General features: G+C 35.7%; 1 protein-coding gene across 1 annotated transcript; it reads right to left on the minus strand.

Moving 5' to 3' along the window:
• Positions 1-2017: 2017 nt before the first annotated feature.
• On the minus strand, positions 2018-5468 carry LOC138880366 (uncharacterized). The gene is made up of 2 exons (XM_070160382.1): positions 3590-5468; positions 2018-2734 (listed from the first exon to the last, which is right to left on the minus strand). The coding sequence occupies exons 1-2, from the start codon at positions 4680-4682 to the stop codon at positions 2100-2102; spliced, it is 1728 nt and encodes a 575-aa protein (XP_070016483.1). The 5' UTR covers positions 4683-5468; the 3' UTR covers positions 2018-2099.
• Between the last annotated feature and the right edge of the window lie 9382 nt (positions 5469-14850).

Raw genomic sequence — 14850 nt, forward strand, 5'->3', positions numbered from 1 at the left:
TTGTCTTCCACCATCCAACAAGAATTGATATTGCCGAATTTATGTTGGAATCCAATTGGATCTTTTGCCACCATCTCTTGCGCCTCACCACTCCTTTCAAAAGGTATTTCATCACGTGGCTGCACAAAATCACAAGAACTAAAACAAGAAAGAGTTAATGGGTTAGGAAGTAAAGAAACGTTTTTCTTGCTTACACTCTCTTTGGCTTTTATCGCAAGACTAATGTTTTCCTCACCCTTAGCCTCTTTTCTCTCACTAAAGAGTTCTTTTCCTTCACTCAATCTCTCTTGTTTCTCTCTCTCTACCTTACAAACTTTGTTTCTCTTATTGCTTTCTCTCTTTTCTTTTTTCTCAAGATCATTGTTTACCTCACTTGACATCCCACTCTTTTTACTCAAGACAACCTCTCCTTTTTCCTCTCTTGGAATGTCAACATGCACTCCCTTACTCTTCTCATTCTTTTCTCTCTCGTATTTTTCCATATTCTTTTTAACAATCTTTTCATCTGCACAAATTTGTGAGGGAGTCAAAGGTCCAAGACTGAGTTTCTTCCCATTAACCTCAAAAGAGTATCTATTTTTTTCGATACTATATGAAGCACTTCTATAGATATTCCATGGCCTTCCCAACAAGATATGAAAACGATTCATGGGAATGACATCACACCAGATCACATCCTCATACCTTCCAATAGAGAATGGTAATAACACTCTTTTATCTACCTTTACTCCTTTCAACATGTAGGGATCAATATGTTCAACACAAGGCAAGTTCAATTTCTCAACCATATAAGTGCTAATTAAGTTATAGTTAAATGCTTTGTCAATTCTAAGGGTATAAATTGTAGACATCACTTTAGCTCTTGTTTGAAAAATAACTTTACCATTGTCTTCTTTCCATTCGATATATTGTAATATCGACCTTTCAAGAGTCATAGATCTACTCCTTCCACTGCAACTACCTATTTGAGATATCTTGACATAGATTAAAGGAAATATGAATCTCTCAAATTTGGCTTCTTTGTTTTTTTTTCAATTGTTCTCTCACACACTTTATCCTTTTTTTTCTCTCGAAATGACCTTTGAACAAAATACTTTGTAGATTTATAGTTAAACCAACTCGTATGAAGTTCTTAGTAGTAAAATTCAGATTTTTGGGGAACTAATGAAAGAAAAACCAAATCCTAGAACTATTAGGCTCGGTTGAAACATGACGCGAACAAAAAGGAAAGGATTATATGTTTAGATTCGAAAGAGTAAGAAAATCTAGGATCCCCTCTTCTTGTTTCCTTTGTTAATTTTTGGTAACAAATTAGATACAAAAAAAATATCCCGGAGAGCACTCAATTCTATTTTTTTTGTTCTAAAAACTGATTTTCGCTTCTTTTTTTCTTTTTTTTTAATTTTCTTTTCTTTTCTTCTCTTTTCTTCTCTTTGCTCTTAGTATTCAAGAAATCCCAAGACTTACCAAGAACGAAATCTTGATAAAAACCGCTCTGATACCACTTGATAACAACTAGGTCGGGAATCCAAATTAGAGTAAGAATTTGAGAAGTAAATGCGGAAACAATAACAACAAGGAATTGAACAACTAGAATTAAAGAGATGAAAATAAAGGATATGGGACGAATTCAAGGAAAGAATTCCAAGAACTTCCAAGAACGTAAGTTCTATAGCCTTGACAAGATCAAAGTAACAACGTCTTGATTTATGGAAGAAATCAAACGCCTTTACTTAAAAAGCAAATCAAAACAATAGATTCGGATCTTGACCACTTTACGAGTAACTTGAGACAACAATTAATAACTAGTATTAATCGCCTTCTAAGAATACCACAAAGGAATCAAAGATATCATAAAAGAGAAGTAATCTTACTACCTTGAACTAAGAACTAGTAAAGGTTGAAAGATAAATCTCAAAGCACAAGTAACAAAGGTTCAAAAGAACTCTCAAAGTATGATATACTTAATCAATAAATGTTGTATCTTATGAATGAGAAGAACTCCCTATTTATAGGAGTACTAAGTCATAAAAGTCCTTAAAATTAGGTAGGGTGGTTGCTAAGGCATACAAAGTCATTACAATTAGGTAGGGTGGTTGCTAAAGAGTAAGAAAAGTCATTAAAATTAGGTGAGGGCGGCCAAGACCCTTTGGGGCAGATTTGGGCCTTAAAACAACTAGTTTGGGCCATTGGTTTGGACTCCAATTGGGCTCCTTTTGAAACACCCCCTTTTGGACCTCTTTTAAACTTATTTTGAGCCCTTTTTGATGGACTTCAAGGGCTAATTTGGTGACCCAATCTTCCTCCTCTTGGACTTCAATTTGGACCACCATATAATTGTAAAATTTGGACAATTTATTTCCTTTGGTCTTGAGCTCTTCCTCTACAATTGAAAGCTTCTTTATTTGCCATTGAAGTCTAGCAACCTTAGTTTGCAACTCTTTAGCTTGAGATCTTGTATATGGCCTTGGAGCTTCCAAAACTCTATCCTTGTCCTTGATGCTATCACCTAGCCAATTCACATCCTTTATCCTTGAGCTCTTCCTCCCAATTAATAACTTCTTCATTTGCACTTGAAGTCTAATGATCTTGTTTTGTAATTCTTTAGCTTGAACTCTTATTAAAGGCCATCTTTGAGATTCAAAAGCTTCATCCATGTCCTTGAATAGAGTTGAGCTTCCTAGGATGCTATCATTCCCCTCTTCTTGAAGAAAATTCGTCCTCGAATTTTGACCTTGCAAGAAAAAGAAAACACGCACTAGTAAATGGTATCCACTAATCTGAAAAAATAGTAGGAATAAAATAAGATAGTGACAATGTGTCCATTTAACCCAATCAATCCTAATAGGTATAAATACTCCCTTATAAAGAATATGGACATCATCATCCCAATAAAATTTATGTCTACCTAGATTAATACAATAAAAACCTCTCTTAGATGCACCATGCAATGGAACTTGCAATTCGATCTTGTCGGTACGGCAGTCCATGAGTATACATGATAAAGAAATTATAAGAGAGTAACTACACATCCATTTAATATAAGTACCTTTACCACATTTAACAAACAAGATACATTCATGATATAGACTACTAACTACAATTACAAATCTCATGGATTCCTCTACATGAAAGAGTATTTGATCACCAGTATTACAACAATCATGCATATCCTCTTTACTAGAAACAAATACTTTTACAATCTTACAATGAACATGACTTGAAGAATGACTCCCCATCACATAACAAAGATCACATTCTTTAGCACATGAAAACTCATTAGCCACTTGAATAAGATAAGAAGAAATATTTAACTCATTTGCAAGCCTCTTCACAGAAATTCCATGCCTCTTTCCACCAAGTTGGAATAAGTAATCATCTATGTCATACACAATTTCAAAAGGAAGCGAATTACTCTTACACATTAACTTAGATATTATAGTTAATGACTTGATGTGCATCAAAATATCATCATCTACAAAAATTATAAAGTCACCAATATAAGAAATAAGAGTGTAATTCATTACCTCCAAAAATACCTTAGGTGTTCTAGAAAGACCAAGAATGCAAATAAACCAATTATACATACCATACTTGGACTTATTTACCAATGGAACATCATCACCTTGTATTCTTTTATGCAATGGCTCCACCTTAGCAATGCTTTTAGGCAACTCCATGTCATAACCCTGTAAATAAGAATCGAAATAGTCAAAAGGTTTAATAACAAAGAATTTAATCAAGCTTTTGTCTTCCACCATCCAACAAGAATTGATATTGCCGAATTTATGTTGGAATCCAATTGGATCTTTTGCCACCATCTCTTGCGCCTCACCACTCCTTTCAAAAGGTATTTCATCACGTGGCTGCACAAAATCACAAGAACTAAAACAAGAAAGAGTTAATGGGTTAGGAAGTAAAGAAACGTTTTTCTTGCTTACACTCTCTTTGGCTTTTATCGCAAGACTAATGTTTTCCTCACCCTTAGCCTCTTTTCTCTCACTAAAGAGTTCTTTTCCTTCACTCAATCTCTCTTGTTTCTCTCTCTCTACCTTACAAACTTTGTTTCTCTTATTGCTTTCTCTCTTTTCTTTTTTCTCAAGATCATTGTTTACCTCACTTGACATCCCACTCTTTTTACTCAAGACAACCTCTCCTTTTTCCTCTCTTGGAATGTCAACATGCACTCCCTTACTCTTCTCATTCTTTTCTCTCTCGTATTTTTCCATATTCTTTTTAACAATCTTTTCATCTGCACAAATTTGTGAGGGAGTCAAAGGTCCAAGACTGAGTTTCTTCCCATTAACCTCAAAAGAGTATCTATTTTTTTCGATACTATATGAAGCACTTCTATAGATATTCCATGGCCTTCCCAACAAGATATGAAAACGATTCATGGGAATGACATCACACCAGATCACATCCTCATACCTTCCAATAGAGAATGGTAATAACACTCTTTTATCTACCTTTACTCCTTTCAACATGTAGGGATCAATATGTTCAACACAAGGCAAGTTCAATTTCTCAACCATATAAGTGCTAATTAAGTTATAGTTAAATGCTTTGTCAATTCTAAGGGTATAAATTGTAGACATCACTTTAGCTCTTGTTTGAAAAATAACTTTACCATTGTCTTCTTTCCATTCGATATATTGTAATATCGACCTTTCAAGAGTCATAGATCTACTCCTTCCACTGCAACTACCTATTTGAGATATCTTGACATAGATTAAAGGAAATATGAATCTCTCAAATTTGGCTTCTTTGTTTTTTTTTCAATTGTTCTCTCACACACTTTATCCTTTTTTTTCTCTCGAAATGACCTTTGAACAAAATACTTTGTAGATTTATAGTTAAACCAACTCGTATGAAGTTCTTAGTAGTAAAATTCAGATTTTTGGGGAACTAATGAAAGAAAAACCAAATCCTAGAACTATTAGGCTCGGTTGAAACATGACGCGAACAAAAAGGAAAGGATTATATGTTTAGATTCGAAAGAGTAAGAAAATCTAGGATCCCCTCTTCTTGTTTCCTTTGTTAATTTTTGGTAACAAATTAGATACAAAAAAAATATTCCGGAGAGCACTCAATTCTATTTTTTTTGTTCTAAAAACTGATTTTCGCTTCTTTTTTTCTTTTTTTTTTAATTTTCTTTTCTTTTCTTCTCTTTGCTCTTAGTATTCAAGAAATCCCAAGACTTACCAAGAATGAAATCTTGATAAAAACCGCTCTGATACCACTTGATAACAACTAGGTCGGGAATCCAAATTAGAGTAAGAATTTGAGAAGTAAATGCGGAAACAATAACAACAAGGAATTGAACAACTAGAATTAAAGAGATGAAAATAAAGGATATGGGACGAATTCAAGGAAAGAATTCCAAGAACTTCCAAGAACGTAAGTTCTATAGCCTTGACAAGATCAAAGTAACAACGTCTTGATTTATGGAAGAAATCAAACGCCTTTACTTAAAAAGCAAATCAAAACAATAGATTCGGATCTTGACCACTTTACGAGTAACTTGAGACAACAATTAATAACTAGTATTAATCGCCTTCTAAGAATACCACAAAGGAATCAAAGATATCATAAAAGAGAAGTAATCTTACTACCTTGAACTAAGAACTAGTAAAGGTTGAAAGATAAATCTCAAAGCACAAGTAACAAAGGTTCAAAAGAACTCTCAAAGTATGATATACTTAATCAATAAATGTTGTATCTTATGAATGAGAAGAACTCCCTATTTATAGGAGTACTAAGTCATAAAAGTCCTTAAAATTAGGTAGGGTGGTTGCTAAGGCATACAAAGTCATTACAATTAGGTAGGGTGGTTGCTAAAGAGTAAGAAAAGTCATTAAAATTAGGTGAGGGCGGCCAAGACCCTTTGGGGCAGATTTGGGCCTTAAAACAACTAGTTTGGGCCATTGGTTTGGACTCCAATTGGGCTCCTTTTGAAACACCCCCTTTTGGACCTCTTTTAAACTTATTTTGAGCCCTTTTTGATGGACTTCAAGGGCTAATTTGGTGACCCAATCTTCCTCCTCTTGGACTTCAATTTGGACCACCATATAATTGTAAAATTTGGACAATTTATTTCCTTTGGTCTTGAGCTCTTCCTCTACAATTGAAAGCTTCTTTATTTGCCATTGAAGTCTAGCAACCTTAGTTTGCAACTCTTTAGCTTGAGATCTTGTATATGGCCTTGGAGCTTCCAAAACTCTATCCTTGTCCTTGATGCTATCACCTAGCCAATTCACATCCTTTATCCTTGAGCTCTTCCTCCCAATTAATAACTTCTTCATTTGCACTTGAAGTCTAATGATCTTGTTTTGTAATTCTTTAGCTTGAACTCTTATTAAAGGCCATCTTTGAGATTCATAAGCTTCATCCATGTCCTTGAATAGAGTTGAGCTTCTTAGGATGCTATCAGGACTACCTTGGCTTGCCTGAATGGACCAAAGACAGCACCCTCACTGCGGTCCGAAAGCTGCTGCACCGGGATCTACACATAGTGCAGAGTGTAGTATCAGCACAACCGACACCATGTATTGGTAAGTGCCTAACCTAACCTCGGCGAAGTAGTGACGAGGCTAGGACCAAACTACCAAATAAACATATGCAGTTAATTCATATACAGCGGAAAAATAAAAGCAAAACTTTACAATTAAAGATAGGAAGGGAAAATTGTGTTGCGGGGGACAACAAATAGCAAAAGAAACCAACCGTTAAATGTAAATAACACCGTAACTCAATTATCAATAGAAATCAGGAAAATTAAAGACAAGTGCACGGCATCACCCTTCGTGCTTTTTCTCTCGTCCTCACCATAAAATCAATAAAATCGGCGCGACATCACCCTTCGTACTTTTACCTCACGTAATCATGGCACGGAATAATCCTTCGTGCATTCATGCATGGAATTGTACATCGTGTGGCACAGCATCACCCTTCGTGCTTTAACACTCTCTCACAAATATCATACTCTTCGTGCTTTACACTCTTCCTAACAAAAATCATACACGACATCACCTTTCGTGCTTTAACACTCTTCCTTACCCAAACAACAATCACAAAGCAATAAGGGCAAAGGGAATCAACAAATTCATAATAAAATCCCGATAAGGGAACAATAGTACAATAATCATATCCCAGCAAGGGAAACAAGATCAAAACAATAACATCCCGATAAGGGAGATAACATTAAAACAACAACATCCCAGCAAGGGAGACAATATCATACTCCTCTTTTCTTTTTCACATTTACTTCACAACTCAATTCACAATTTGAGTCAATGCTCTATAAGGTTCAATTGTCAATTATACATCCACAAATTGACATATAGGGATCCAATAGAGAAAGTTGTAAAATGATTTGTGAAAGTATAATTGAGAATTGAACCTTATAGAGCATTGACTCAAATTGTGAATTGACTTGTGAAGTAAATGTGAAAAAGTAAAGAGGATTTTGATATTGTCTCCCTTGCCGGGATGTTGTTGTTTTAATGTTATCTTCCTTGCCGGGATGTTATTGTTTTGATCTTGTTTCCCTTGCCGGGATATGATTGTTGTACTATTGTTCCCTTGACAGGATTTTATTGTGATTTTATTGATTCTCTTGCCCTTATTGCTTTGTGATTGTTGTTTGGGTAAGGAAGAGTGCTAAAGCACGAAGGGTGATGCCGTGCATGATTTTTATGAGAGAGTGTTAAAGTACGAAGGGTGATACCGTGTATTATATTTGTGAGAGAGTGTTAATGCACGAAGGGTGATATCGTGGCGCACGATGTACAATTCTGTGCCTTTATATGAGTGATAATGCACGAAGGATTATTCCGTGCCATGATTATATAAGATAAAAGCACTAAGGGTGATGCCGTGCCGATTTTAATTGATTTTATGGTGAGGACGAGAGTAAAAGCACGAAGGGTGATGCCGTGCACTTGTCTTTGATTTTCCTGATTTCTATTGATAATTGAGTTACGGTGTTCTTTACATTTAACTATTGGTTTCTGTTGCTACTTGTATATCCCCCACAGCATGATTTCCCTCTTCCTATTTTTAAATTGTAAAGTTTTGCTTTTATTTTCTGTTGTATATGATTTAACTACACATGTTTATTTGGTAGTCTGGTTCTAGCCTCGTCACTACTTCGTCGAGGTTAGACTAGGCACTTACCAGCACATAGGGTCGGTTATGCTGATACTATACTCTGCACCGTGTTCAGATCCCGGTACTGGAGCATACGGACCTTAGCTTTGGGTAGCAGCCTTCAGTCCATTCGGAGATCCGAGGTAGTCTTGTAGGCGTCCGCAGGCCCTGGCGTCTCCTTCTATCCTTCTATCCTTCTATCCTTTCATCCTGTTTCATTTATGTATTTCAGAGACAACATTGCCCTTATATGTAGTATTCCTAGACTGTTTGTGAAATTATGTCCAGTTCTGGGTAGTTTATGTTTAAGGATTTGTATTGGTAATATTTAAATGGTTATATTCTATTCTTCCGTCTATTAAATTCCGATGTTTATATAATATTGGTGTCACACCTCCTTTTTCCGCCCTCGCGAGGGTACAAGAGTTTTTTCCAATTAAAGGACAGTCGAAACAGGATTTATTTCTTTATTTCAGAGTCGCCACTTGGGAGATTTAGGGTGTCCCAAGTCACCTATTTTAATCCCGAATCGAGGAAAAGAATGACTCTGTATTACAGTCTGCGCACCAGAAATCCGGATAAGGAATTCTGTTAACCCGGGAGAAGGTGTTAGGCATTCCCGAGTTCCGTGGTTCTAGCACGGTCGCTTAACTGTTATATTCGGCTTGATTATCTAATATAATACGTATTATAAACTTATGTGCAAATTTTATCCCTTAGCCGCTTTTATTATTCTTTTTATTTATTGTTAGTATTTTACGAAAAATTGCAACATTGTGAAAACGTATTTCAAATCACGTCGCAATCAATTGCACCCGTGGTTATCGACACATTTCGACTCCGTTGAGATTTAGATTTGGGTTACATAAATGCACACCCGTATTTAAGGAAATAACATTATTAAATACGCGTCTAGAGCGACTAGCGTGTCATTATTTTGGGTAGGGCCGTGAAATTTGCTAAAACGGCTCCTCCCTAATTCTAAGCAATTAACTGTACATTTATTGAGGGCCCCGAAATCTATACATTTCATTAAGCGAGGCTCATCTCATTTATTTTAAATGGACAAATCTTAAAGCGACTACATTTTTTCTATAAAAATTAGTCTCTAAAATAAAGAAAGAAAAATCCTAATTAATTACTAGCTTTTATAATTTTAAGAAAACATGACATGCTAATTGCTTGGTTAATACAAATATTGATGAAAAAAAATTACTCTTAATTTCGAAATTTAAAATAAAATAAAAATTCAACAACTAATATTCAAAATAAACAAATATAGCTAGATTAAAACTCAGCATTGTTATTATTATTTTTTTAAAAAAATATTATTGAGATTAATTATTCACAATCATTTGAAACTAGATTTAACCATAATTACTAAAGCTTATTAGAAAGTTTATTAGACTTAAACGTTCTTCTAATCTTGCTTAAGCTCAAGTCATGCCTTAATGCCTAATTTACGATGTTTAATTTAAATTCATGTTTTAACTAAATTTAGCTACTTGTTCATGATCAACCTACAATCTTGAAGCCTTCATAGCTAGTGAATTAACCTGTTTTGCCGAACTGATTTATTACAGACTAACTTATGATATTATTTTCTTATTCCAGCTATTATTTAGTAATTCATGAAATAGCTTAAATACAATCAACAAAAGAAACAAAGAAAAAAAACGAAATTAAAACTTCAAATTTTCATTCTTCATATGTATTCATGCTTCATATTTCGGATTACAATAACCAGCTTTTCAGTTGTGTACCTGATATTGGAAGCAAAAGAAAATGAATATGAGTATCAGCAGCAGCAGTAAAATCAGTACAACACAGCAACAATAGCCCAGCAACAGTAACAAACCAGTGGAGTAGTAATCCAAAAAAAAAACAAAATCTTCCAGCTTTGATGAAACAACAATTAATTCTGATTTCAAACAACAAGAGAAAGCAGAATATTCTTTTTAGTTTTTATTTTTATTTTTTGAAAGCTTAAATATTTTTCGGAATTTTCTATCTCTTAAATGTTCAGCCCTTTTCTCTCTCTTATTTTCAGATTTGTTTCTCTCTCTCGTATCTGTGTATTTTTTCTCTATCTCTCTGTCTATATTTTTTGATTTCAAGACCTCACATATATAACCCATCCCATAAACCTTTCAATTAATTAAAATCCATACTTTTCTCTACCCAACCCATTATCTTTCCACTCATCCCCATTACATTAAATAAACATATCACACCACCCCATTTCATTTTGTCCCCCATGCTTCATTTAAAATAATGCAAGATTCCCCTTTAAATTAAATCTTGTCCCCCCTTTATATTAAATAATCATATCACAATCCACCCCATTTCATTTTGTCCCCCATGCTTCAAATAAACAATTACAAAATGTACAATTCCTAAACTACCCCTTCCGACCTTACTGAAATTACCAAACTACCCCTGAACGTATTACAAATTTACCAAACTACCCATCAGCTATAACACATCAATTAATCAAACTTAACCAAAATATAGACAATATGATCAATTTCTAACAATGTTCAAACAACAATATGAACACGGATGAACATCATAACAACAATATCGCATGAACATGATTTTAACAACATTTCAACAACAAATCACATGAACACAAATTGAAACCAAGAACAACTAAAATTTGATTGAACAATATTTTTAGCAACAAACAAACCTATTTTCGGATTCAACAACAACAACAAACAAGTATATTCAGATTTTCTAAATTCAATAATATTGAACTTAAAATCAACTCTAACAACATTGCAACCAACAATTCCTATATTAAACTTAAACAAGATTATGAGACAAACTCAAGAAATAATCATAAATGATAAACAATAAACAAGAAAATCAAACTATACAAATTTCGGATTCAAGAACAATCAAACAAAGTATGGACATGAATTAAGTTTACAAAAACAACATGACGGATTCAAATGATTAAACCAACATACTTCCCTATTACAACTAAATTCTTTTAGGCAAATAACAAAACAAAACCTAAGAAGAAACAATTATGGATTTAAACTTGAACTTAACAATATTAACAATTTCTGGAAATACATAAAATACATGAAACAAATTGAAGAAACAATTAATTAAACTTCAATTTGTATCTAACCAACATTAAACTAACAACATTTACCTAAACAATAAATAAGAACAATGAAACAAACATGAAACAAACTGAAAAATTAATTAATCAAAGTTCCATTTGAATCTGCAAATTAAATTAACAAAACATATGAACAAACTAGAAAATTATTTTAACGACGAACAAACAAAACAAGAATCGAACATTTATCGATTTTTACTTCGAGAAATATAAAAACGAAATATGGACAAAAATAAAACTCAAAACCAACTAACCGGAGATGAATCAACGACGAACTTGATTGTAAACAAATCTGTCCGGGCCTTAACTCAACGAAAGACCTTCGAACTTTGATGAGACGAAGAAGATGAAGCAACAGCGGAAACGTGAAGCAGCAACAGCTAGTCGACGCCGAACAGCTGCAGCAGTGGCGTGTCGAGCTCAAACTCGAAGAAGATGAAGTGAAGCAGCAGTGGGAACGTGAAGCAGACGCAGCTCAACGTTGAGGCGACGTAATGGCAGCCATGGCTGCCTGCGTCGTTGAGGCAGCATCTGGACGAGCTGGAATGGCAGCAGCAACGGTGGCGCAGGCAGGTTGTTTGGTCGTCGCTGGTTCTCGTCGACTGTGGTCGGAGCTCGCGATTATGGTCGCGCTGGTTGGGGTTCGACGACGACGATGATGGAGCTGTTTGACTAGAGGGGGAAGCAGCTGGTCGATAGTTGTTGTTTGGTTGATGGGCTGGACGCGATGGCGAGGTGGGGGAGGGTGGAAGCCATGGCAGCCTAAGCTCAAGCTTGAGCTCGACGAAGAGGACGCGAGGAGTCATTTGGACGTGAGAATGGAGGGGAATGGGAGAGGGAAGCCATGGTTGGAAGGTTTGGAGCTTTTGGGGAAGAAGAAACAAAGGTGGGGGGGGGGCGGACAACTTAGTATATTTTTAGGGTTTTCTCTCTTTTTTTTTTTTTTTGTTTTTGTTTTGTAAAAATGAAAAATGAAAATGAAGAGGGGGAGTTGGGTTGTTGGGTTATGGACTGGGTCGACCCAGTTCGAAATGGACTAGGTCGTAGGGAAGATTGGGCCATTTTTGGGCCTATGGCTTGAAATTGAAGAAGAGGCCCAATTCCGACTTTCTTTATATTTTCGCTCTCTTTTCTTCTTTTATTTCTCTAAAACTAAATTATAAAAATACTTAACTTATTATTAAGAACTAAATTAAGTTATAAAAGCGCAAATTAACTCCCAATAACAATTAACGCACAATTAAGTAATAATTAAGCATAAAATTGTATATTTGGACATTAAATGCTAAAAATGCAAACGATGCCTATTTTTGTAATTTTTAATTTTTGTAAAACAAATTTAATTACTAACAATTGTAGAATTAAATCCTACATGCAAAATGCGACATATTTTTGTATTTTTTATTAATTTAGCAAATAAACACGCACAGACAAATACAAATAATTATTCAAAATATCACAAAATATCACAAAATTGCACACCAAGGAAAATTATTTTATTTTTGAATTTTTGGGGAGTAATTCTCATATTGGGCAAAAATCACGTGCTTACAGCTGCCCCTCTTTGCCCGAAGACACGTAGGGTTTTCGTGCAAAGATAAAGCGAGCGATTTTTGCCCATCCGAGTACTCCGTGTGAAGCATTTTTGAAAAAGATTTGACCGAACCTTTGCTTCAAAGGTTTCCTACATATCCTGGGCTAAACAGGAATCAGGTCAATGTAGTTCGGGAAGTTTTTGGTAGCTGGGACTACCGTGGGACTGCATTGTTACTGTTGTTGCATGCTATTACTACTGCTTACCGATCTCCTTGTTACACCTTGCTTAAAAGAAAACAAGAAGCTAGGCTATACTGCAATTTTTCTTGTTGCCTTGCTTTCTTGTCTGCTTGCATTTTTTCCGGTGCTTTTCTTCCGATGCTTTTCTTCCTTTCGACACATGCACTTGAGTTTTTGCTGGGACCTCTTATTGCAACCTTCTGCTTCCTGATGCTGGGGATTTTTATTGTTTTCTGCTGGGGATTCCTGTTGTAACCCTCTGTTTTATTGTCCTGTGACTTGATCTTGAAATGTATGCCTCTGTTCGATGGGCGGGCTCCCAACTTTAATACTTGAAAATTAATGCTGAATGTGTTCCTCTGTTATATGGGCGGGCTCCCAACTTCAACACTTGAAATGAAAAGACTGAAATGTATGCCTCTGTTATCTGGGTGGGCTCCCAACTTCAACGCTTGAAATATAAAGACTGAAATGTATTCCTCTGTTCTATGGGCGGGCTCCCAACTTCAACACTTGAAATAAAAAGACTGAATGTATGCCTCTGCTATCTGGGCGGGCTCCCAACTTCAACGCTTGGAATGTAAAGACTGAAATATATGCCTCTGTTATCTGGGCGGGCTCCCAACTTCAATGCTTGAAATGAAAAGACTGAAATGTATGCCTCTGTTCTATGGGCGGGCTCCCAACTTCAACTCCTGAAATGTAATATCTCTATTCTCCAGGCAGACTTCTGACTTTTAAAATTTAAACTATGTGTCTCTGTTCTTCAGGCGGACTCCTTACACCAAACTTGAAAAGTATGTCTCTGTTCTCCAGGCGGACTCCTGACTTTTAAAATTTAAGCTGTATGTCTCCGTTCTTCAGGCGGACTCCTGACGTCAAACTTGAAAAGTACGTCTCTGTTCTCCAGGCGGACTCCTGATTGCTAAATTTGAAATGAATGTCTCTATTCTCCAGGCGGACTCCTGACTTTTAAAATTTAAACTGTATGTCTCCGTTCTTCAGGCGGACTCCTGACGTCAAACTTGAAAAGTACGTCTCTGTTCTCCAGGCGGACTCCTGATTGCTAAATTTGAAATGAATGTCTCTATTCTCCAGGCGGACTCCTGACTTTTAAAATTTAAACTGTATGTCTCCGTTCTTCAGGCGGACTCCTGACTTTTAAAATTTAAACTGTATGTCTCCGTTCTTCAGGCGGACTCCTGACGTCAAACTTGAAAAATACGTCTCTGTTCTCCAGGCGGACTCCTGACGTCAAACTTGAAAAATACGTCTCTGTTCTCCAGGCGGACTCCTGACGTCAAACTTGAAAAATACGTCTCTGTTCTCCAGGCGGACTCCTGACAACTTGCATTTATCCTAATTAGTGCTTGTTTTTCCCTCCTGGAGAATTCCTCTTCAACAACTAATTTTTCTCCCCCTGCTTAATCAAAGAAAATTTCGTCAGTTTAAAACAGTGGTTAGTTGATGGCATTCTTGCTGAAAAATCCTTCCACTGCCTTGCTTTGTGTTGACTAATTTCCACACACTGACCCTGAACTGCTTGACTTTCTGACCAACTTTTAAATTTCCCAACCTCTGGCGACCTAAATGCTTTACACCCCTGCTGTTATTTCACTTTTCTGACCTTTTATTTGAGCTTTCGCCTTTCCCACGACATTTCCCAATCATTTCACCGATGAAACTTCCGTTAATTCCCTGTATTCCACTTGACATTAAGTTGTTTTTGACATGCTCTGACCACGTTGTGCTTTACAATTCTAGAAGCTGGTAGTGAACTTTGAAGT

This window comes from Nicotiana sylvestris, chromosome 10, assembly GCF_000393655.2.
Source record: "Nicotiana sylvestris chromosome 10, ASM39365v2, whole genome shotgun sequence".
NCBI classification, from domain to species: domain Eukaryota; kingdom Viridiplantae; phylum Streptophyta; class Magnoliopsida; order Solanales; family Solanaceae; genus Nicotiana; species Nicotiana sylvestris.

Coding starts and splice junctions, on each gene's coding strand:
- LOC138880366 (XM_070160382.1), bottom strand. CDS start 4,682: ATGACTCTTGAAAGGTCGATATTACAATATATCGAATGGAAAGAAGAC. Junction 2,735..3,589: donor GGTAAATAAGTCCAAGTATG/GTATGTATAATT, acceptor TTTTCTTGCAAG/GTCAAAATTCGAGGACGAAT.